Source organism: Chlamydotis macqueenii, chromosome 1 (genome assembly GCF_036417535.1).
Source record: "Chlamydotis macqueenii isolate bChlMac1 chromosome 1, bChlMac1.mat, whole genome shotgun sequence".
NCBI lineage: Eukaryota > Metazoa > Chordata > Aves > Otidiformes > Otididae > Chlamydotis > Chlamydotis macqueenii.
In genome coordinates this window covers 16,433,631-16,459,660 of record NC_141556.1, presented here as the reverse complement: position 1 = coordinate 16,459,660, position 26,030 = coordinate 16,433,631, and the positions used below count along the sequence as shown (strand labels likewise).

At 40.8% G+C, this 26,030-nt stretch overlaps 1 protein-coding gene across 1 annotated transcript in view; it reads right to left on the bottom strand.

Annotated features, from left to right (window-relative positions):
- ABCD2 (ATP binding cassette subfamily D member 2) overlaps nt 1–26,030 on the bottom strand; it is a 46,370-nt gene that overhangs the window by 12,461 nt on the left and 7,879 nt on the right. Inside the window, exons 4-6 of the mRNA XM_086746725.1 lie at nt 23,516–23,684; nt 19,050–19,144; nt 17,561–17,706 (exon numbers count right to left, since the gene is read on the bottom strand). Coding sequence (XP_086602851.1) covers nt 17,561–17,706; nt 19,050–19,144; nt 23,516–23,684 — 410 coding nt within the window. The remainder of the gene's footprint in view (nt 1–17,560; nt 17,707–19,049; nt 19,145–23,515; nt 23,685–26,030) is intronic.

The window sequence follows — 26,030 nt, the reverse complement described above, 5'->3', positions numbered from 1 at the left end:
CAGCTTAAACCTCCCAGCACCAGCCTCCCTTTGCCAAACACCAGGCTGAGCTGTATGTGAAGCAGCTTCTGAATCACCATGTTCCCAGACCAGGTAATACCATCCATTGTACTAAAACAAGCTGTCTCCCCCTTGGAGCCAGAGCCCTCAGTCACAGCCGTGTCCCTGGAATGGCTGTGGACAGCTCACAGTCAGCTCAAAGAACAGTTTTACAGCTCTCTAAAAGATACTAGGCCATTCAGGCTAGGATAGCAAAGGCAATCTAAGACACATATATTTGACCATCTCTTCTGCTACTCTTGTTCTAAGGATTTATTAAGAAGGACAAACATCAATCCTCTCCCACAGACGCTGCTGATAGCTCTTGGAGGCTGGGAACACCCCAGGAATGATCTGTGAGATTTTGAGTTTGGACGGGAAGGCCAGAGCTGAAGAACAGTCGGGCTCCACACTCTGTCCTGCTTTCTGTGCCAAGACTTACACTAACTCCCTCTGGGTTTATACACCAAAACAATACTAGTTACCTAAGGCTGCAGTGCCAGGAATGATGACAGAGAGCAGCAGTTAAAACTGGGCCAGCAATGAGGAGGCTTCCAGGCAACTTGCACTTGCCACAGAGAACTGCTCCCCACAGCTTCACAGCACCTTGATGAGGGGTCAGTTTTATTCCCTGAAGAGCTCTGGATCTGTGACATGGGAAGGTCTCAGCCACACAGAAGCTTTCCCTGACAGAGGGGTGTAATATCTTAGCAGATTTCTTCCCTTCCCTTGGAGGTGGCTCTGCAGAAGGGGTGGATCTACTCACTGTTATTCTGAGAGTCCCTAAAATATACCACAGAGTAATTTGAAGGAATTCACAATACAACATATGTAGAATTACAGAACTAAAGCTGCAACATGAACTGAAAGCCACATTCAAGCTGGCATCAGCTGCATTGGTTTTAGTGCTGCAGACATCCATGGTGAACTGTCTGTACCCACCCACAGTCAAACTACGCTCACCACCAGCTGGGTGAGGGTGGGAAGGGCAGGGGATCTGAACTGCTCACAAATATCTGGTCATCTCCCTGTTGTGGGTAGGCACCCAGACGGAGTAAAACCAGAACCACAAGTCAAATACAAGCATTGCTGCTCCTCTTTGCTCTTTGTTCTGCTTTGCGCTTATCGTGGGAAGAACGCCGCTCTGGGCTGCTGCATGAACACCAGCATCAAGTGCAGTGAACCATTTACATTAATGGGGATATTGCAAAATCTCAACTCTAAAAATTATGTAACTTCAAGAAGTAATGATACATTACATTTCCATAGTGCTCTCTATCTAAAATCCTAAAGGGCTTTAGTTCTTGCACATGTAGAAATCACTTCACTCACTCCAGACTGCTGCCATCTTTAGGAGAAAAGACAGCAACTCCACCTGGGCTCAGAAAAGTTGGGATCAGTTTGCACGTAAGACTTTGTAATTTAGGTGAAGCTACAGGTAAGGGCAAGGAGGACAGAGTTACTTATCATATAATTTGTCTGCGGTTTAATACCTTACTCTTGTGAAGTATGATCCTGCAATGATGAGTAGCTCTGGGATTTAACCTATAGCACAACTGGGAAGGCAGTGCTCAAAAGCACCACACCAGGACACTTGTTGCCACGCTGTTTATTGAGTCACCAGCACCGCTTCCTGGTACAACTGGATTTGCATTGTGGCCTCTCATCTAAACAAACCAGTACTACGAAGCACAACTCTCCCCACCTAGTTTGTAAAATAAAAGAAAAGCCCAGCCTGCAGTGGGATAGCAAACCCCGCCAATTACTGACTAACTTAGTAGAGAGGAAGAATGGCTTGTGGGTACGGGTCTGTTTGAGGAGGTGGGAAAGCACCTTCTGCTTCCCCCATCCTACAGGGAACCACTCATGTCCCTGAGGGGATACTTCCATCTTGCTTGGCATGAGATGTCTTGTTTGGGGCTTCAACCCTTGACACCAAAGAGAGGCACTTTTGTGGTTGGTTTATCCCATTTATTTTAGAGTGTGGACAGATCGCCTCCTAGGGGTGTCTTCTGCCTCAAAGTGGGATGGAGCCCAGTCAGCTATCTTAGCTAACTGACTTCTAAAGTCTTAAAGTTGGATGAGATCTCATCTAACTCACCCTCTCATAATCTTTTACTAAACCAGTTTTCCCTATCGGTAACTTGAAGACAATAACCTCCTTATCTATTGCGGCTGCCACAAACTCAAACACATGAAAACCTGCTAAACATCAGATGTTATTGTAACTGAGGTCACATGTGTGTGATAGCTAGACATTAGGTAGTAAGAAGTATGGGCAACTGGATACAGCAAAACTGAAATTTTGGCTTTGCTGGGAAACTCCTTGTTAAAATACTTTTTTTTCATTAAATTTTCAGCAGTTCAAACAACAAAAACAGTCTTTTTGTTCTGAAGTAATACTCGAGTTTAACTGGATATAATTGATTTCTAATGGAGTTTTTCCTTTCAGCCAGAGTGTCTGGGTTCCAAACGCAAAGAAAGCACTCTCACAGACTTTGAAAGCAGCTCCTCTGCCATGTGGAGGTCATGTCTTTGACGGTAATAGCTCTGCAATTGTTTTCTCTCTTTTGCTGCTCTCTGAAAAGAGATTCCTACGCTGGTTTTGAGAGAGAGAGGATTTGAGATCAGTAATCCTTTCTTAAAGTTTTTGTATCAAACCTCCAGAAAGCTGAGAAAACTTGCTGATTCTTCCCTGGTTTTCTGGAATTTCAAGGCATTTATTGGAAGAGATACTTTCAGTTCATACAAACTGATTTTTTTTTCAGTTAGTTTGATGGTTTTATTGCATCATCAATTTCTGTTTGGTGCATTTAGCACTTCACTTGTAACTTCGTTCTGCTAGTAACAAGCTGTCCCCTAAGGCTTACGACTTCCCCCTTGCAGTGCAAGCTTTAAAGAAAGATTATATCAAGATGTGCTACCATCTGAAGCCTGTGGTGTGGAAAATTCCCCAGTGCCCTATTGACACATGACACTGTGTACAATGTTGGCAAAATATTCGAGAAATCACATGGGGAGGAAGGGCAAGTGTTGCCGATGATATACTCTCTTTACTGCTGTTAATTTCAGGGAGGGAGCAGATGATACAAAATATGCTGGAGTACATACCAGTCACTTGTCTTTCCAAATGGAGGACTTACACACTGGAGCTTTTAGGCATAGAGAGAGAGAGGTGTAATGGCAATTCAAAGGGGTTAGATTAACACTGCACACTGTAACCAGGCAGTACTAATGTCTATTAATTCACTGATGCCTTGAAGAGCAGAGGGCTTCACCCTCTAGAGTAGCAAGTTAAGGTAGAGGACTTGCTTAGATGTCAAGAAATTTCTGTTCGAAAATCAGAATAAGCCATATTCACTTAAGCATTTACAAATACTTCTGAATATATTTGAAGGTGTTTTCATTTCATCTTCCATGCAAAATAAACTGTGCTGACAGAACTGATAACCTGTTCTGACATCCATAATATTAGAAGAGAACACAGTAGAGTAGAGTAGAATATTTCAGTTGGAAGACACCTACAACAACCATCTAGTCTAACTGCCTGACCAATTCAGGACTGACTAGAAGTTTAAGCATGTTATTAAGGGCATTGACCAAATGCCTCTTAAACATCGATGGGCCTGGGACATTGACCACCTCCCTAGGAAGCCTGTTCCAGTGTTTGACCACCTTCTCGGTAAATAAATCCTTCCTAATGTCCAGTCTAACCCCCCCCTGGTGCAACTCTGAACCACTGCCATGCGTTCTATCACTGGATACCAGGGAGAAGAGATCAGCACTTCCCTCTCCACCTCCCCTCTTCAAGAAGCTGTAGAGAGCAATGAGATCATCTCTCACCCTCCTTTTCTCCAAACTAGGCAAGCTCAAAGTCCTCAGCTACTCTTCACAGGACATGCCTTCCAGCCCTTTCATCAGCTTTGCTGGCCTCCTCAGGACACACTCAAGGACCTTTACATCCTTCTTAAACTGTAGGGCCAAGAATAGTACACGGTATTCAAAGTGAGGCCGCACCAACTTATTTTAAAGAATTATAGCAACTAATCAATATGCACTTTTAGAGTTTATACAGCAATCTCAATGATCAGAGTATTAATTATAAGCACCCTGGAATAAGAAAGGGACCAAAAATATATCTTAATTAAGTGCCTGGCGTCAGAAGTTAAGGGAGATTGGTCCAATGTAAGTGCACAAGGAACTGCTTCCAGGTACAGTCTGAGGCTCACCTCACCTTCTGTGGCACAGACTGTGATTAAGACTTCCTCCATGGAAGGTAAGTTCTAAAAACATGTGGCTTGTGATTCTGGAAACCACTTACATGCAAGGTGTTTTCCAGCCACATGTCACTCAGCAATCAGGACTCAACTTGTAATTTGCTGTCCAAGTGTGTTTGCAGTTATTATTGCACTATTATTCTCACAGACATGCAAAGTTACATGGGAAAAGCTTTATCTTCTAGAAAATTATGTGTAATGCAACTATAAATTCTTAACTGACCCATCTTCTAAGTTTCTGTCTCTGGATGACAAGATGCCTTCCTAATATACCCAAGAAGGAGAGAGAAAGGGGAACACTACAGTTGGGATTCTCCATTTCAGATAAATTGCAGCTTGGATTTTCAAAGAAGATTGGGAAAGTTTCAGAGCGCAATCCAGAGTGCCTGCTCTGACATCTAAACCAAAATACATTCCAAATTTAGGCACGTCTATGCAAGAATATTATACTGAGGCCCAAGCTCCAGCCATGGAGATATCTTCCTAAGAAACCTGAAAGATTTTAAGGAGTTGGTGCTTGCACTGAAGAATCCCCAGTTCAGAAAGCTAAGGGCACAGCTCACACCTACAGATGTGCCCAAATGTTGTCGAATTCCCCAGAAGGTCCAGTACAGCACCGAATATGAAAGCTACAGTTTTAAGTTCAGCACAAAACACAGCAGTTACTAGAGATGTAAAATGAGGGGCCATATGACAAGCTAACAGTTAGCAAATCTCTTTCAAGAACTGAGTTCAGGCTAAGTTCTTCTCAGCTTGTAGGGCATCAGATTCCTGTTTTTCTACATTAGAGTCCAGGCTAAAGATGAGTCAAAGGGAGAGCACTTTCTAATCTTCCCACTGAAGCACGGAAACTGCTGCTAAGAGGTAGGAATCATGTGTCTGAAGAGAAAGTTATTGGATAGAGCCTAATTACATACTGTACCAGTCAGAGTCCTCAGATGGAAGGAAGGAGACTTTAGTAGCAGCCCTTGTGCCATGTATTATTTATGTTATTCCTTTTTTCCCCAATGCTCTTTGATATAAAATGCAGTAACTAGCCTAATCCTCCAGCAGCATTGTAAAAACATCTTAAAGGGAGTTCTAATCTTATTTACGTGCCTGCTCTCAGAAGAGGACTTGTTACAGATAAAGGGGTTTAATGTTTAGCTCTCAGTTTGGCACCTAAACTTCAGTAAGAGCCAGGAGTTCAGACATAAATTTATATTTAGAGATTCCTACGGATTAACTCTAGGTGGCTCCCTTTACCTACTACAGAATTTTTTCGGATCATTTTCCAAAAGCCCTAAATCTCTGCCTGACTCTCTAGGGAATCCACTTATATTTAGAACTTTCTGCCACCGTGCTGGTGCCAAGATCCTAATTTTTAGGTGCTGTAATACCTCGGCTGGAATCACCTCAGAACTCCAGCTCTTGCCATGTTCCTGATTTAGGTCAGTAATAAAAACTCCACAGTTTTTAACAGCAGACCAACAAGCTTGATCAACAGTGATGCTTAAGAAATGTCAACCTCCACTAAGTGAAGTGATCTGGATTCCTAGTAGTACTTTGATGACATTAATAAAATAAACAGCAAAAACTAATGATGGCACCACCAATACAACTTTGAGAAAATAAAATGTCTTCAGTGAATGTGAATTAAGTTCTTTTTAAGTAGTGTTGTATTCGCTACTCTCACACAAAAGGTGGTATTGCCAAAGAGTTAAAAAATAATAAATAATATAATATTTAGTAAAATGTTAGAAAAGCAACAGGCTTGGTTTATTGCACTGTATTTAGTACAAGGGATTTTAGGACCAGCTAAAGTTTCAGTAATGCTTCTAAAGATATAAATAATTGATCTCTCTTTAAAATACCCTACACTGAACTCTCCTCTCCACTCATACAGGACTAGCCACGAACATCCTCTAAATATTTCAAACAGATCAGTTACCAGAGTGTCATGTAATCAGCTTATAGCTGTTAACATAGTGAACAGGAAATGAAATGCACACTATGAATGACTGAATTCTCAATGCATATAATTAGAATCAGATATCAAAGGCTGAAAAAAATCACACTAATCATCCTGTGGCTTTTTTTGCAAAGAAACTATGCACATCTCTGCAAAAAAATCATTGGGGAGGAAATAATAACCAGAAAGGTAAAAGAAGCCTTAATTTAAAGCACTATTCATGCTTCACCTCACCTCATCATTTACTTATTCACTACAACCAACACCACTCAGAAGATTAACTAGCACTAGTCAGACGGCATGAAAGTTTAAGGCGAACAATTCACAAAATTATTCATTTCAGTCTATTTGTATCTTGTGATAGGCAGAGACAACAGAAAGAACACATGAATAATTAAAAACAAAACCCAGATGATTTCTACAAAATACAAGCAGCTAATGCAATCTGAAATAATTACACCTCTTGCAATGAATCAAATCAACCAGCCAGACTAACGAAGAAAAAATACTCCCCTTTTCTTAAACACGCAATTTTTACAGGCCTAGGCTTTTCGTACCTGTGGCCCATCAGTCCTGATGACAAAAGGATTATTTGGATCGAAGATCATGAAGATCAATGAACTGAAGAAATAACAATGCGCTGTTCTGGACAGGTCTAGCCTGCCACTACCACCAGGGATATCCCAGCCTAAAAGGTGTTTCTGATTTTTTCAGCAATGTAACACAATGAGGAAGACAGTTTCCCTCTTTTAGAAAGATCCCAAATTATTCATGGTTTTGCAGATGCGAAGTGACACCTGACTTCACAGAGAAGAGGAAATGTAGACAGTGAAGCCTCTAGAGCAGAGGCTGCTTTTGCTCTGCGTTTCTACAGTGCTTAGTTGTCCATGGCACCATTTTTTGCATGCACTGGCATATGAATATGCAAGTAATACCAGAGCAATAGTGTGTCTGAAACCAGGACAGTCAGTGAGACACCACCCCAACAAGTGGGAATTCACACACTGCGCTGACTTCATTCTCTAATCCTTTGTGAAACACTGCATTACACGGGACCAAATATGACAGCGCAGAATACAGAGATGCACCATGTATATATACACGGAATGCTATTATAGCCATTTTATAAACATTATAGGTACCTGAAGTGGCCACAAGGGAGCTGTAGTAATCTTTAGCAGAAACTAAAATTGATAGGGTATAATTAATGCAAAACACTAGGCAGATAAACAAGTCTGGAAGAGCTTTCCCTCTTGGGAAAGACATGCAGAACTGCAGAAAGAAACCCACCTGCTACATGCTCCCACAAGACCATGACATAATGACTTAAGAACAAAGAACTGAAAATCCAGTGTTCTGGGGACTACTCAGCATTACTTGCAGAAGAGATTCATCTCACCTAAATGTTACTCATCCAAGTCCAAGTTAGTCACCCCAGGCTCTCTCTGCAGTCAGTGGAGTCCTTTAGTGAACTGGTACCTCCAGCAGGTCTTATGTGACTTAGATGTTTGTCCTAGGACACAGGATCAACAGCTGCAGTGGTCTGATGTGGAAGACTATTGTGCATTGAGGAGTCAGTGGTCCACACAACAGTTGACCTGAGCGGGCACGGGCCCATGCTACACTTTGCTGCGCTGTGTTTGACTGTGCAGCACATACAAATTGGCCTTCAGGCCTGAGCTGTGCTGCACTTATCACTTGTCTGCAGGATAAACTTTGCTGGCTAATTGAAACCGAGAAGCCTGTAGGCAGCTTCCACTTGGCACTGGCAATTACGCCACCTGTGTGTCCTTGTCTTTACCTTGAAGTGAAGCAGCATGTTCTCATGTTAACATTCTTTTGCTTGGCAGCAGAAATGATAAATAGAATTGTTTACTTCTAAGAAAATCTTATCAGAATGTTAAAAACAATAATGCCAAGGAACCTTAGCACAGATGGGACGAGTGCAGCACGCCATGCTGTGACTAGAGGTCTATCTGATGCTGTGCAGTGCTACTTTCTTAGCATCTGATGGGACTTAAGTGTCACAATGATAATGAAGGGACTGGAGCATCTCTCTGATGAGGAAAGGCTGAGAGAGCTGGGATCTTCAGCCTAGAGAAGAGAAGGCTCAGGGGGATCTTATCAATGTATATAAATACCTGAATGGAGGGTGCAAAGAAAGTGAGCCAGGCTCTCAGTGGTGCTCAGTGAGAAGACCAGAGCCAACAGGCACAAACTGAAACATACAAGATGCCATCTGAGCATCAGGAAACAATTTTTCACTGTGAAGGTGATCAAGCACTGGAACAAGTTGCCCAGAGAGGTTGCGGAGTCTCAATCCTTCTAGATATTCAAAAGCCATCTGGATGTGGCCCTGGGCAAACAGCTCTAGGTGGCCCTGCCTGAGCAGAGGGATTAGACCAATGGCCTCCAGAGGTTCCTTCCAACCTCAACCATTCTGTGATTTTGTTATTATCTATGCTATCAACTCATTTGTTATCTCTAGTAAAAGGAATTTTAATTAATGCATTACAGAGTTCAAATATCTTTCTTACTGGGATTGACCATGAACATTTTTATCAGTGCACTGCAACAGTGAATCACCCTCCGGAGGCAGACAATTCACTCATTATAAAGGTCACATAAGGATGTCTAACTTAGCTGCCTGAACACACATAGACAAATTATCTGCATGAGTTGACAGTTTATTGTTTTAACTTGTTGGGGGTAAGAGTTGAACACTTATATACAAAAATAGCTAATAGTCTTCTCTCTGGAACATGGGTAATTACTAGAGAATACTGCACTGTCTCCAAGAAATGCAGAACAGGATCACCATGCTGAATAAAACATACATTTACCTTGGAAATCACCGTAAGCTGGAGAAAGGACAGAAGGTAAGATTCTCAGCGTGCAGGCAGGCAAACATGGGACTAGATCCTAAGAAAGATGTCTGAGTGAGCAGACCTTGGAGAGGCTGGGAGAGGACTGAAGGTCCAGTTCACCTTGGAGCTGGGACACAGTTCTGGAGCCCAGAACACAGTGGCAGGCAAAAGGCAGAACCTACATGCATGGGAAGGACTACCACCTTCTCCTCAAGAGGGAGGTATTGGCTATGTTTACTAAAAATATTTAAAAGCGTAGAGTACTGTAATGAGAGTTTTGGATAGAAAACTACAGTAACACGGAGGAGAAAGGACTTCTTCCCAGGAAAGATGATACAGTTGCTAATGGAGCTTTCAGCTCTCCTTCCCTCACAAAAGCCAGCGTCCTTTCAGTCTTTTATATCAAGCTTTTTATGCCAGACAGGTTTTGCAGTTTATTTCTCCCAGTGCTTCCCAGTGTTATGTAGCCAAGTTGATTCTCATAATTTGATATGCGTAAAGTATTTGAAGCACGCTTTTTGATATTCCTTGGTAAAATATTACTGAAGTAGTAAACATTTGCCGTTCTGTTCATTTCTCAAACATCCTTTGTTGCACAGTTGCAGTGTAGGGCTTTAAGCTAGAGGTAGCTGCTCAAGCTGGACACAGTAATGGCGCTTCTCTGCAGAAACTAGGTCTTGTAAACACAACCACCAGGTTACTCCCCAACACACAAGTTTGTCCACACCACTGCTAAGCTACACAGCGTCCTCAGTTAACCTGGAGGTGAATTTGTTCCCCTGGCACTGCTATCAAAACTAAATTTTAAAGGCAAGCGAGCTGTTTGTCTGAGCAAAATGATCCTAGCACAGATTACATAGATTGTCAGTTGCTTTGTTGTCTAGATCCTATAAATACTAGCCACATACTCAGTTCTTATAATGTCTTTAGTGACTTCGTATTTATAAAATGTTTGTCAAGCTTAACCTGACAATGCAGCTAAAAAAAATTTCAAAGTCTAGTTTTCCTAGCTTTTAAATGGAGTTCCATAAAGAGTTTGGAACATAACAAGGATGCCTGGAAAGTTGGTACAGGCAACATGTAATTATCGGTGCTGAATGAGGACTTTTGATATTCAAAATCCTGTCAAAAGAAGCAAGTGGATGGTGGAAGCATTGCAAGCTCATGCTGACAAGAACATGCTGTCCAAAATACATTATGAAACACAGAGCAGCTGATTGCCAGAGATCCTAGTAAAAGTATTCCTGCAACTGGGCATCCTCGCAGACAAAAACTTAGCTCTTTAACGTTGAGAAAAACATCTCAGAAGAACACAAATGGAGCGAGTTCTGCTTATTAGTGACAGCCACTTTTGTGCAGGAGCCAAAACAAGATATATGTGCTTAGTACTGAAGCAATATTCAAAATAGGAGGGATACTGCTTTGATCACAAGAATGGATTTCACCTTTTAGTTGCATATGCATCATGGTGTATATGTCAGCTATGCAGCTGACAGCACTTTAACATGTATCTGTGTATCTGTGATGGCAGGAATGCAATGAGTTACTGAATGGATCTCAGTTCTCTGAATGTTCAAGTTCTTTTATGGATCACAAATAAAAGGGACTTGGCTTGCACCACGTTAAATGACCACATTGTCCTTTAAGTGAGCCATCTCCATGAGTCTGGAGAATGAAGTCTCTCCATCCATCTATACACAAGGCAGTAATAATAGAACCTCCTTCAACTGAAAAGACCACCAGTACATAAGAGATGATACTGAAACCTCTGTATCAAACCAAGCCTGGACTTCCCTGCTGATTCAAACTCACCAATGAGGGTCTTCATTTGTGTCAAGTGTGGTACTGGCTTCTGTGCTTCAGACAAGTGCCCACTAGGAAATGCACTAGTCTCCGTACGGAGTAAAAGTTGAGTATGTATCAACACATCTCAGTTCCTCACCCACATTTAGTCCTCTTGGTATCTCCCATAGCCACAGCTTGTTCCAGACAGACTCCTAGTCTGAAGAGATTGAGGGACCAAAACCCTAGAGCATGATGAAGTCCTTTGGAAGTCCTTTACAAGTCCTTCCTTTTAAATGTATTTAAAATACATTTTAATTCTAAACTAAACCTCAATGCAGCAAGTGGACTAAAGGCTTCAGTCTGGGATTTCTGCAACACTTTGCCTAATAGCAGAAAAGACTGGTAAACTGCGCTTTAATTAGCTGACTCTGGTCAGTAAGGAAGGCACCTTGCATGGCTTGAGGCGGAATAGCAATTAATCCATAAAGCCATTTTCCACCTCTGACTATTAGCATAGGTGAATCTTGTTGACAAATGCTACCAAGAGGTACTATCATTACTTGTGATCAGTTATCACATAGACCTAACTAAAAACCTTCAAACTTTACGGCTCTGAGTGAGCCTTTCAGTGGAAACAGAGAGGTTTCCCAGTGATCCTGGCAGGCAAAGCTTCAGGTAACCTACAGGGCCCCAAGACAACAACTTTTCTGTTCTAGGTGAGACAAGACAGGACTTCCTTCAATCAGGAAGAAGTGCAAGTATCTCTATACGAGTACCAGTGAGATGAAATGGGAAAAGCTGTGCCCTGGCTGAGAGGATAGCCTAACAGCCCTCTCAGATGCAAGACCACACTTTTTAACCAACAGCAGAACACTGACTTAACCTGTCTTGGCTTGATTCATTCAAAAAAAGAAAAAAGAAGATAGAAAGTAGCAGCCACTTTGTTAAAGTAAACCTATATCAAAATAGCACGCATAACTGAAGTACATTATGTTACATTTCGTGTTAACGCTATCTACCACAGACCTTCTTCTCATCTGTCAGATAAGTGGTGAACTTTGAAAATAAATATATTTTAAAGGAGCACCATGAACTTGATAACAGTAAGTATGACAGAAGGCAGTAGATATCTGTATAGCATGACATGGACTGATGGCAAAGTTCTGGAGGAACAAGCCAATGTGGTGGTGTACTATCAGCAAAATGCTGAAGGGCAACGACAATCGCTAGTGCGGTGCTGGCATGTGCAGAGTACAGTTTAACTCCAGCTGACTCAGTTAAAGGGATCATAGTTAAAGACAGAGCAGTAGAAGCTGACAAGAAATGTGCAACACAGCATAGAGACATCTGAGCCATATTTGCACAGCACTACACTTGGGCTACTTCTCCAACAGACCACAAGCTAATAAAGAAGAACCATATATATACATACGACACACGCACATACTTTCATATGTAATATAGGGTATCCGAAATGCAATAATGTTGCAAGATTAAATTGTCCAGGTAATCAAGAATTGTCTTAGGAAACAACCACATTTTAATGACAGTGGTCACTGCTAACTAACTCCATGCTTAAGATAATGTTTGAATCATGCTATGATTTTCAAAGTTTCATGTGCTTATAATGTAAAAACCACTTTTATTTTATCACTTTATTATTAGTTATTTATAGAACTTAGAACCAAAATATTATTGCATGGTTTCACCCACATGATTAAGATCCTTAGACCACTGTGTAAATCACATCAGACATTTGGATTGCTCAATAGAGCTAAGGAGAGGAAATATATCTTCCTAGCTGATGCAATTTTGTTTAGCAGCCAAGGATATTTTTAGAATACAGAAGGAAGAACATCAGACAGGAAAAGACTTGTAAAGGAACCCCAGATAAAACATCAGAAATAGAGCAGATGTATGCAAAACCAAACAGCTTAGGAGGGACAGATAGATTTTTAAACTGTTATGTCCCATACCATTCTAGCATTAATAAGGCGGCAGCAAGGTATAGGTATTTAAATCTTAAATGATTAAGAACAAACAACATTTGATTTGGTTGCCTCCATTTTAGCATCTGATAAGCCTGGTGTTGAAGGAAATAAATATTAGAGATCTACTTGAATGAGCATTAGAAAGGTAGAGAGAATACAGAATTCGACTGTCACTGTGACCGCTGAGAAAGTGATCAGGGTTGGATTTCTACCAGAATGGCACACAGAATTACAGAAAAACTATGCATAATACTGGAGAAACACACCCCTAGAGTAGAAGCAAGCTGGAGAGAAAAAACAGTAGCAATGGACCAGGAGAAATAAGCACAGTGCATTAAGAACCACTCCGAGCTCTACAAATGCAAATCAATGAATCAATCCTCAAGAAAGACAGAGAAAATGCTGATGGACATTTTAGGTATCTGCTGTGCTAGGAAGACTGGAGAGTGGTGACAGAAGGTTATGGAACCAACAGGGACTGCATGAGACATTCCTCAATGCAAGTAAGACAGTAAGACACAGTTGGCAAAAAATGATGAATAATTTATATCAATAACCGAGTTGTGATTACAGCTTTACTGCAGCTTTACGGCGCAAAGACATGGAGGACTATTCCTGTAGTGTTGTCAAGGTAACCTGCAAGTATGTAGGTGTGAAATTCTGCTGGCGTTTATATAATGAGGGAGAACTAAGGAAATGAGAACCAGCATGTGCAGAATTTGTTTCCTTGCAACTGAAAAAGCTGAGACTGTTGGAGAGCAAGAAAAAAAAACGGAGAGCAAGAAGAGTAGGAGTAAATGTTAGGAGGCACTGTAGGCTGGAGCTCACTAATTCTACAGAGATGGAGTCTCCTCCCACGTTTAAGACAAACCGAGTAGGAACAGGGCACAGTCTGGAGAAATCAGGCTACCTTCACATACACTGCTAATATACTATGAAAGGACCGACAGATTCTTTCATTCTGAGAGTCCTGGGTATACATCTTGTGGTCATATATCTAGCATTGGTACTCATGCTACTCACTACATATTTTTGTTAATTATTCATTATTTAAAATTATGTTTCTGAATTCTTATTTGAAACATGGTTCCTTACCAAGTAGAGTACCCACATACATCTAGTTTTTAATTCATGCTACCACTTAATTAACAGAGGGATGCAAAGAGGTGGTTAACACAAATGAGTTTTACTTTGCAAAGGAGGGACAGAGAAGTTGAAGAAGGGGTAAGAGCACACGCTCTGCCAGTTACTGAGGCTCCAATGAGATGTGACAACTTGTTGAGCTGCGACTAGTTCCTAGCATTGAAAACAAGCTACTTTTTGCACCAATATGATGCTGGACTGCTTAAAGCCTCCCTCCCTTCTGCCCACCCTCTGCTGGCCGTGACAGGCCTGTCACAGACAGTGGCAGAGCCACACTCACAGAAATCCCTGGGCTTCTCTCTCCCTGCCTGGCAAAAGGGCAGTTTTTGTCTCATCAGCATCAACCAGAACCGTGCCTGATTAAGGAGAAATTCTGCATGGCTTGGCCCTTTTTAAGGGGAGAAGAAAAAAATTTCACCATGGTTCACAGAGGCAAAAATCTAAAAAAGCAGTACAATGATGCTAAGCAACCTAAAAAGATAAAAAGATAGGGATTCTTAAGGCTCTGTTTTAAAAAGCCTACATACTGCTAAGTAAAGCTAACTACAAAGTGTTTGCAGTGCTGATGAAATTTGGAGTATAGAATGAGATAATTCACTTTTTAATAAATCATACTTTTGTGTGTAGCTTTTGAACTCGGCAAAGACACACGATTTCCCATGCATTTCTGAAATAGCACAAATGCTGGAACATTACTAACAGACATGAAAAAACAGTCTTTCCAGTGAGCTCCTATTTACTGCGGAGTATTTTGGTACTTGGTCGTCACTGTATTCTCCATCATTCACTGTGTGCAGATGAGGTTCCCACATTTGACTCAAAGAGGGCTGATATAAATTCAGCCACAGGCATGCAGGAGTAAGGTCTTACCAGGCTCAATGGTCACTGTGTCCAGCTGTGTCCACTCATGGAGAGCAGTCTCCCACGTGTTCTTAGAGCAGAGATGTAATGTATACACTTAAACGCAATGACATCATTCTAATCCACTGCTCTGACAGACATTCATCAAGAGCCTTCTGCTACACCACAGTTTTCACCTGCCCACCAAAAGAAAGATTATCCTACCACCTCCCAAATTCTCCCAGTCCAGAACATAAGTTTTCCCTAAAGTTATGCTGAAATATATGCATGATGCAATGTAGGCAGAGCACTATCTTCTCCAGTCTGCAGTTTTAGAATTACATCTAACAAAAATAAACAAACAGAAGGTAATCCTGACCAAGCAGCAAGTTGCTCAGGTTTAATAACCAAAATGGTTGCACCAGCAGGACCTTTGAAAACAAGCTGCTTTAATTTCAGGACTTCAGAACAATTTACAACCCACTACAGAAATTCTAAATGCATTCTAGAGCCAGGGACAGACAAAAAAAAAACCAACCGAATGTGTAATTTATTTAGGACATAACTAAACGAACTGTTAAAACACTCAGAAGTGGAATATAGCCAGAAAAAAATTGCCTGCACCACATAAGGCAATCCACATAAAAGCCCTAAAATTTCAGCAGATCTGTTGCGAATATGGTCCAGAAACTTATAAACTTCAACTTAAAACTGAGTCTCCTTCAACTAATTCTTGATGTCTAAGATATTCATCTAAGACTCTGTAAGCTCAAAGAACAAATATATTGGGCAAAAAAGCAACTCAGGATCTTCAAGGACATCCTAACAAACGAATCTGATTGATTGCTGTCCTTTGTTAACACCTTCAGCTACATTCACCCACAAATCCCTAACAAGACTCAGTCTCACAGTCCCTTTCCAAAGACAAGATGCTTTTGAGTGACAGGCCACACTTATGAGTCTACAGAACCCATTCTGACACAGATGAACCGTCCCCCAAAGCAGACTTCAAAATCTTCAGCCACAATTAAGGTGTAGCACTTCTGCAGAAGAGCTCTCTCTGTCACTCACTGCTGCCCCATTTACCCAGACACTGCTCCATCCCTTGAGGAGGGAATACTTCTGTACTGCCTAAAAAAACCTCCAGGAGCGCAGAACTCATACAGAGCCACAGAGCCGAGCCATGGCAACATCACGGAGACGTCTCAAAGATATCACAGCAGCACCCTTTCTCCTGAGGGATGCTATTAAGAGGGACTGCGTACGAGTGATACCTTCAGGGTACACTGCAAAGATGATATGCCAATCCCTACATGGCTTCGGCCACAGAGCGCTGCAGACACTGGCTGAATCTCAGTTTCTGATCAAAAGTTTTGAAATGTTCCAAAGAGGTCTGCTGGACAAACTCCCCCAGCACTGCAAATTTAGGAGAAACAAAGAACCATATTTAGGGAAATATCTGCTGGGAAGACCCCAGCAGATGAGATTCAGTCCCCTTAACCAGCACTTTGGCAAATTGGCCTGAACACAATGTGAGCCTGTTTGCTTTCACAGAATAAAGGGGACACAAGTAAAGGCAAAGGGCTGTAGGCAAGCCAGCCTCAGATGTTGATCTAAGAAGGGACTGGGATCACACACGGGACAGAAGTGGCTGAAACTCTGCAAGAGTTTCTTTTTCTGCAAGAAAAAAAATTCAGAATAGCTTTTGTTCTGCCTAAGAATAAAACTGATTTTAAGACTATCCTGCACAATGGGAATTCTAAAATATTGTTTTGAAAAACATTTAATAAAGCATTTTTCTCCAAATTCCTGAATGAAACCTTTAAGTGGCTCAGAAAAATGACAATGGCTAGCAAGAAAACATACATATATTTGAAAAAAATCATAGATAAATGTTCTTTGTTACCTTCATCTGCAGCAAGGAAAATCTACTCATCAGTTATTATCTTCCATTCAGCTTAATAGCTTGTACTTTTTAAACAAGACTACAAACTGTACTTCTTTTGCCCATGGGAAGAAATGAACTACAGAAAGCAATCAAAGATTCTCAGTGTTTGATTTTGCTTTTGCAAAACAACCTAGTTAGAAGTCTCTAAGGAGATATTCTAGAATCAACTGCATTAAATTATGTTCTGAGAGTCCAACAGCAAGTCAGAATACAAACAAAGCACAAAAAAGCCCCATTTCCCTTAGTGAACTGTGCACATATTACTAAAAAAAACAATTTGCCATTAATATTGGATTGGATTCTGGTCTTGTAGTGTAACAGTTGAAGTTTCGAAAATTATTTTGAACAATTCAACATTTAAGAACCAAAACACTCTCAATTGTTTTGAACTTGGGTTTTAAAGTGAAATCAAAATTAAAATCTATTAGGTCTATTTCAAATTTCTTTCAGATTCTAGCCTGTTCCCATAATCCCAATTATCCAGGTCTTTAGTCATCAGGGGAGCACAGGCTCCACCACGAATGTATGTGAACCCTTTCCAATGACTGCAGATTTGCATCACCAACAAGAAGGAATCTTTTTTTTTAGTGCCCTCCACACAGCTAAGGTTGTGCCTACCACCTTTTAACTTGGCTGTACATATCACATTGAAAATGAGAGAAGGAGGGTCAAAACTCACGTAACCAGAAAAAAGGTATCACTTTGAGCAAAACACATACCTTTGTGGTATATAAAACATGTGCTGCGGAGGGGGTTTGTAGAGAACTCCTTCATACACGGGCCACAAACCACTTAAAATTCTGAAAAGTGAACTCTTTCCACAGCCGTTGGGTCCAGTAATTAAAAGATTCATTCCCTCCTGGACCTACAATAGCAATGAAAACAAAGATGTTACCATGCAGTATATATGGCACAAGTTAGTCTAAGACCCCTAGAAGGAGTTATGTGAGCATTTATTTCAAATTATCAACCCATTTCATTAATTACCTGCACACATTTATGCAACTATTCTGAAAACAGTGGCATTAGATATAATATGTGGGCTGAAATAATGAAAATAATTTCTATAATGCCTGAGTATTTCTATGAACTACACTGATTATATCACAACGTCAATACACCACAGCCAACTATTCTAATGCAGATAAGGTCCAAAGGTGTTAACAGCATACAGAGCAGTGCTATGCCCATCAGTGATATTAATTTAAGCTACGGGAGCCCAATCAAATCATTTGGAAAAGTTAGTTCACATTGCCTTTTCTCACCCAATTACCATGGTTATTTTGGCTGTGATGCACTTGTTTTTATTCATTTTGATTATTACCCTGTGTATGTATGAGTGTATATATGCACAATCACAATGTCATTGTCTATGCTTTATGCAAATACACTGAATATGTTATATTTTTTCTTGGTTTTGTCTCTCAAGCCAAATAAATAAATATAAGTGTCTCCTTGACCATAAAGTTGTAATTTTACACATCTGAAATTCCTATGCAGAAGCCTTTGCAAGTTTTGCCATAGATATGACCCTGTCCTCCTAGTTGCTAATTCCTATGCCAACAGAGGTGACAAGAGGAACACTCAGCTTTAGCTAAATTAAAGGACATGCTGGAATTATTCTGATAACTTCAACTTATAACATCTGCACTGGAACGAAAGATCAGGATATATATGGGAGTAATTGAGTAAAGTTAATCAATTAAAATTGTGAGCAGGTACCAAGTGGTATCTGGAATAGCTTTTTAAAAACAAGATAAGTTTTCACTGAGTACAGACTCCATGGTTGGGCTTGTGAACTATGCTGTCAACCATTAGGTACTACTGCTCTTTGTGGTGATCAAGCAAAACTACAGACTCATTTTTCTCACTGCTGCTGTGAACTTAGACTTTTAAAGAAACCTATGTGAGGAAAGCATCCCAGCTTAATTGAAATTAAGTAAAGATGGATGCAGACTCCTATATACACATTTGAAAATCTCAGTTTTTTTTTTTCCACCTGGCAACAGCACCAGAAATCCTCTCTTCTCTTTCTTTGAGCAGGATAAACTACATATGTCTGCCTCTACTGAGCTACTATGCCTACCTTTCTGGACTTCCCCTTTTATCCATACGCTCCTCCAAGTACTTAACATAAGGTACATGAATTCTGTGCTGTTTATGTTAATGTGATGGCAACAATCAGAAGATTCTTGCATATCATCTTACTTTGAAGTTTAGTCTGGAAACCACCACATCGCCATTCGGAGTAATAATAGGCACATTTTCACAAATAATTCCATGATCAACGTCAATAACTTTTCCTAGAAAGAAAAAAAAACAATAATAATTAGAATTTGTGAAACCTGCCATTAAGCAATAGTATGTGACAATCTCAGTGCAGGGCTGAGATATATAAATTGGTGAGTTTCAAACAACTCTTTCATGTGATCCAGGTTCCCCTATTGGAAAAATCTGGATAATAAATCTTAGCTAGTCAGAAAGACACTGTGAGCAGTAGCAATGAATCCTAAACTTGATCATAAATATAATGCACAATATGCATCATAAATATATAATGCACTATAAAGACGTTTATTCACATCGTACCTGTATTAACTGTATTTTGTTTTAAATAGGTGGTCAATATCAACCAGTAAAAAAGTTCAAGGACCGCCTTAGCCACAGGCAGACCAGTTTACCTTCTCTTGAGGATTTTATTACTTCCACTACCAGCTCTGAAACTTGGAGCCTAGTTCAGTCTCCTCCAGCAACGAGAGCAAAGGAGAAAACATTTAATGGCTTGCTTCCATCTCTTTTTGAAGCCACAGACACTGTAAACGTGTCTTTAAGTATTTGCGGAAATCCATATAACATTTTACTCCAGTAGCTACACTTACACTGGGCTCCTAGACAAATAGTAAAAATTACATTTACAGACAAAATGCAAAGGGAACAGATTTATCTTTGCATTCAAAGGCTGCTTATTTTATAACTTAGACTAATTTGAACACAGAAAAATGGAACTAAGGAAAAGTCGAGTTTATTACAAAAGGACTTCCTTCCATTAAGGTTAGTTTTACATTTTCCATGTAAGGCTCTGTGTTGGTGTTGTTTAGTGCGAAGAGGCTACGGTGGCAGCTTCTGTGAGAAGCTGCTGGAAGTTTCCCCTTTGTCTGGTGGAACCTCGGGCGGGCCTAGGACGGACCCGCTGCTGGCCAAGGCCGAGCCCATTGGTGCCAGAATGTTCACTGATAACGCCACTGCGATAATGTATTTAAGAAGCGGAAAAATTAAAAAAAAAAATTAAAAAAAAGACGTGAAGAAGCAGAAGCAGGGTCAGAGAGGGGGAGGTGCAAGTCTGGTGGGCCTTGCAGGCCTCACCCTCCGGCCTCCCGCCGTCTGGGCCCGACACGGCCCGGCTGCAAGAAGTGGAGAGGAGATGAGATGTGAAGAGAACCTGAGAGGCGTCTGCCTGCCTGTTGTGAAGAATTTCTGGTGAAAGGAACGGCTGCAGACGCCAAGGTCAGTGAAGAAGGAGGGGGAGGAGTAATGCTGCTCCTGGCCAAGATTCCCCTGCAGCCTGTGGTGACGACCATGCTGAGGCTGGCCGTCCCCCTGCAGGCCATGGAGGCCCACGGAGGAGCAGAGATCCACCTGCAGCCCACGGAGGACCCCACGTCAGGGCAGGTGGATGCCTGAAGGAGGCTGTGGCCCATGGAGGGCCCACTGGGGCAGCTGTTCTGGAGGGACTGTACCCTGAGGAAAAGGAGCCCACGCTGGAGCAGTTCATGAAGGACTGTAGCCCATGGGACAGACCCCACAATGGAGCAAGGGAGGAATGTGAGGAGTTCTTCCCCGGAGGAGGAAGAAAACAACATGTGATGAACTAACTGACTGTAACCCCCATTCCCTATTCCCCCCTGTGCCGCTCGGGAGGGGAAGGACGTAGAGATAATGGAAATGAAGTCAAGCCTGGGAAGAGGGAGGGGTGGGAGGAAGTTGTTTTGTTCTCCTTCTAATTATCCTGCTTTGGCTTTATTAATAATAATAAATAAATAGTTTTCCCCAAGTCAAGTCTTTTTGCCCATAACAGTAACTTTAAGGATCTCTCCCCATCCCCATCTCAAACCTCGAGCCTTTTGTTATATTATCTCTCCCTATTGCCTTGAAGAGTGGGGGGAGCAAGTGAGAGACTGCATATCTTGCTCCCAAGCAGGGCTAAACTATGACAGGCTCTTTGTTCAGTTGCTTCCAACTGCTAAACCATAACAACCTGGGCAAAAATTTCTGTGCCACGTATCAGCCCAAGCATTCTTTGTTTCCTAAAATAAGTTTTATTTAAAACAGTTCTGTGGTGTCCAACATGAGATTATGGAAAACAAAAGTGTTTTGCTGTTAAAAAAAAAAATATTGCAGCCTTCTCATCACACTGAGACTCTATTGCCTTCAGACTGTTACAAAGACACTTGATATGCAGCTAGGAGATCAACGACATCACACCAGGCATGTCATTTTTGATGGGTTGACAAAAAATGCTAACAAATTTGGCCAAGGCATACTTTTGTGAAAAAAGGGTCATACCTGTCACTTCAACCACATGAATACTTGTGAAAGACTGGGCATTCATCTGACTATGTCTCCATAGAAAATTATCCTTCACAATCTTAAGTAAATTCTGCAAAATTCATTCATGTTTTTGTAGCACTTGGATACAGTGGAGAAATTCTAGTTAAAATAAATCTATGATAAAAATTACAGCGCTAAATAAGGATTAAGTAAACTTAATTCTCATTTCCTAACTTCACAGCTTTTGATTGCAACTTCAGCACGGTTTTAAGGCATATTTATGTGCAATCAGAAATACAACTTGACAGTATTTGTACAAGTTATACAAAATTATACTTCAACTTTAAAATTCTGAATTATTAGATACACTATGTATAAAATGATATTATTATCTGTTAGAAATATTCTAATAGTTTTCATATTTTCACAATGCTCTTATTGACAACAGTGAATGCAAGGCACAAACCAGATATCCCTTAGTTACATAAACTTATACTGGATGATTCAAAAGGAAGTAAGCAGTATGGGTTCAAAGAGCCTTTGGGGAAGCTGAATATTAAGATTTTTCTTTTCTAACAATGCAGACACAAATACGTGTGTGAGCACGTGTACTCTTATCCTCATACAAATCCACTCTGCAGGGATTTCTGAAGTATAAAGACCAAAAGCAAGGAGGAAAAACAGTATTACAATGGGACTTGTCATAAAAAGTGTGGAGCCTGTGGCCTAGATTTATCTGGCCTAAATTCTACTTAAGTCCTTGTGCACAATGCTTGGTACTGGCTAGCTGCCTCTGAGAGCCTACAGCCACTCGGGAGCAAATGCTAGACACCACGACTTAGGAGGAATTCAGGATGAATGAAATGTGTGACTGTAGTGGAATCAAATCTTGGGAAAAGGCTGCAGAGAAAAAAGGAGCAGGATATAAGTAGACTGCAAGGGAACACGAACAGCCTGCTTGCATATCTTAACTGTATTTGGTTTTTAAAATGTAGTTATCTAAAAAGAGCTGCAAAAAGACTTTGTCACTCCAGGAACTACAAACCTTTTATCTTGTACATGACAAAATGTAACAGTTATAAAATACCATTTCTTTTAATGTTACCCAAATATTACCAAGATCTACAAGATTAAGACATCAGCTATTTCTACAGCTATCCACCATGTTGCATCAGACTGTTTGTTATGAAGAACCCAGTCACAGCATCTTTGAGAAATCTGTGCTGAGGCGCAGCACTGTTGAAATTGTTGAAAGAAGTTATTTCATAAAGAGCACTTTGGTGCTTTAAGCTCCACCGAAGTTTAAGTTTTCAGAAGACAAAGGGAGGGAATGAGGCTTTTCACACCTCAGAGGGGAGGGAGAAGCAGATGGGGTCTGTTGGGAAAATTGGGAAAAGCTCATTGCAAAAGCTGCCTTTAAGTACCTCAGAGAGAAGCTGGATGCACGAGGAAGAGAGATGTGGCACATAATGGAGCATGATAAGAAATGGATGTACACAGAAAATGCTTTAAGGAGCATGGAGACAGAAAGATAGTGGCACCAAAAAGATACAGGATAGGGACAAGCGGGATAAGGCATATATTGACAGATCCTTTAGAAGGTGAGGGGAAGGGTAAAGTTGTCAGCCCATTTTCAGTTGAAAATTCCCACTAAATTATGAAAAAATGAGCACAGGCTGATTTTCAGTTGCTGAAAACAAAGTAGTATTTTCATCAAAAAATACTGAATCAATCTGTCTTTCCCTCCTACCTCAAATAAAATAATGTGGTGTTTGAAAACAAAAATGTTTCAGCCTCAGTTTTCTGAAAAAAATTAAGTGTCTGAGGAAAGCAGACATTGTCCATGTAAGAATAATAACACCACCAGCACCCATAACAGTATAGTTGAAATGCCTTTTTCACCAAAAGTTTTCGTAGAAAACATTTGAGCAATTCTGTGTATTAGAAAAGCACTGCATAAGCACAGGGTTACAAAACAGCAGGAGGTTAAAATGGCAGGCAACATGCTCTCCAGGGTATTAAGACTGAGAAGCTGATCTGTTGTAGAAACAAAATGTTTGTTCACCTCCTGGCCCACTGCAACAGCCCCACACACAGGGAAATACATACAAATATGAATTAATTACCTTTGATTTCTAAGGGCCCATCCATGTGTAATTCTGCTTTATCCTCATTCTTGCTGTTGTTTACAGACCCTTGAATGACAGCAGTTCTTTTGTAGATGCCTCTCTTCACCTCATCAAAGACCAAAAACATGTTGTAGACACGGGCGGTGTAGCCTGCTAGCTCAGTAACCTGAGAAACAACAGATGCCTCATTTCAGTTATTACTTCACAAATTCTATAAATGAAATGTTTGGCCAAAGAGTCATGAAAAACATTCCTAGCTATTCTGAGTCTGTGCTTCTCAAATGCTATTCTGGGAGGATCAATGATGTGTCTTACAATGCCTATCAATTTTCATTCCTTGAGATTCTGTGCGAACCCATATGCCACCCACAGCTCCTACACCCAGCAGAAAGAGACCGTTTGAGGGGGACAGATTTCAGCCAATGTAAACTACGATAATTCTAGTAAATGAGGAGGTTGCAGAGACTGCTCTTTTCCATGGATCAGTACTCTTCAACCAGCGGAGAATAGCTATTAGCATATCTGAAAATAGAGAGCCTATCATACAAGAGAAAAACAGAACCTCTGCATTTGCCAGCAAAATAAAGGTCTACAGAAGTGAGAAAAATTGGCATCTATAATTATTTATGTTTGCTTCTCTGTATTCCCAAAATCTCCTGTGGGAAAGGTGTGCTTTTCTGTGTAAAACAGGCAGCACTGGGACATCCTAATATAAAATACGGTACAAAAAAGAAATTACTCTTCTGTCAACTGCATGCTAGAGTTTGAGAGCTAAATCTGATACCATGGATTAGAACTGGGCATTTTTGAGATGGCAAGGTCTCTTAAAAGGCCTTCTCCTTTTTCGGGGTCCTTTTGTCACAATCTTCACCTGGTGAAGAAAGAAACAACAGATCTGTGGATCTGATAACTTCCTATTTGTGGGCAGCGACACCAAAGAACTGCCTCCACCTGCTGGCAGCAAAAAATTAAACCCAGGCATCCTATTATAAATGTATTATTAGATGGTTTTAAAAGGATGAATTTCCATACTAAATGCAGAGGGAAAGACAAGAATAACAAGAAAATTAGTTAAAGACTATAAAATCATTAAATTGCTGTGGTTAAACACATACACCCCATGACTGACTTCACCTGCTGTGGGTGTACATAATTCCAATACAAAATCCTCCAGAAGTTTCACTATTTGTGCCAGATTCAGAAGTGAGTGCTAGTTCTGGCCACATGGACATCACTCCACTGGAGGTTAAGTATACAACATCTCAAAAGACTCAGTTTAAAAAGAGTAATCACTCAATGTTTCAACTCCATCATCTGTACATAGTGTTGCACTATTGGTAATTGCATTAACAGCTGTGAAAATTATTGGGTTAGCAGCGCCTGAGGCAGTAAGTAGCACGTAGGAGCTGTAACATCATCTCCACACTGGAGTCTTTCTGGCAGTTTCAGCAAGAGCTTGTGCCAGGACTGAGTGCTCCGTACAGCGTCGGCAGTGGCATTTGATGGAGAGAATCCTGCATGTGATGAATGAAACTTGTACCAACTGTGCCCCAGAAGAAACTTGTAGTAAGTTTCTAAACCATGACCCTACAAACTTGCTTTGTCAAAACACTAAATACTACCACCTAAACTATTGACCTGCAAAGAAAAGTTGGGCCCACCTCATCTGCACACTGAGCTACATTGACTGGAAGGAGGCTGCTTTGGTGGATCAGGTGGGCAAGAACTGGAACTTCACTACCACTTCAAGTGGACTGAAGTACACTGTCCTTTAGAAACTGCCCAAATCACAGAATGGGAATGACAGTGTGGTTAAAGTACTGCAGTGTCTCTTGAAGAGAAGTATAAATGGAAGATTAAGATGGAAATCCATAGAACCGGTCTTTGATCTCATGCTGTCTGTATTTAAATCTCACCATGTTATAAACAAAGTGAGTTTATTCAGTTGTTCCTACTACTTTGTGGGTATTTTTGTTTCCGAAAAATAAAACCACAATGTTTGTAAGTCCCCATGTACATCATATAAATTACTTAAATGTTGAAAATAAAATAGAAACAACATCAGTGTACAATATGTTATCTGTCAGTATCTTTAGAGCAGAAGCCAAGCAGGGCAACAGCTAACGGAGCATAGGTCAAAATCACAGTCCATTAGAAGGCTTTGTCAGAGTCCATATCTGAAGGCACCAAACTACCCCTTCTCCTCCAATTTACAAAGCTGTAGCTGTTAGAGCTGGATCCCAGGTCTTTGATTAGCTGCCTAGCTAATGTGTGCCTCCTCGTACTGTGCTGGAAAAAGCGGTCCCCACCAAAGAGACAAGCAAAAATTAATTAACAAATGCAGAACCAACATTCAGAAGGAAATACTGAGGAGAATAATGGCACTGCCTCACTTTTCTTTTGCTTAACAGCCAGCACCTAGAGAAATCCCCAAGTCAGACCACAGATGAAAGCCCAACTTTACTGAAATTTGGGTAAGGACCTGAAACAACATCTCTGATCTTCCAAATGA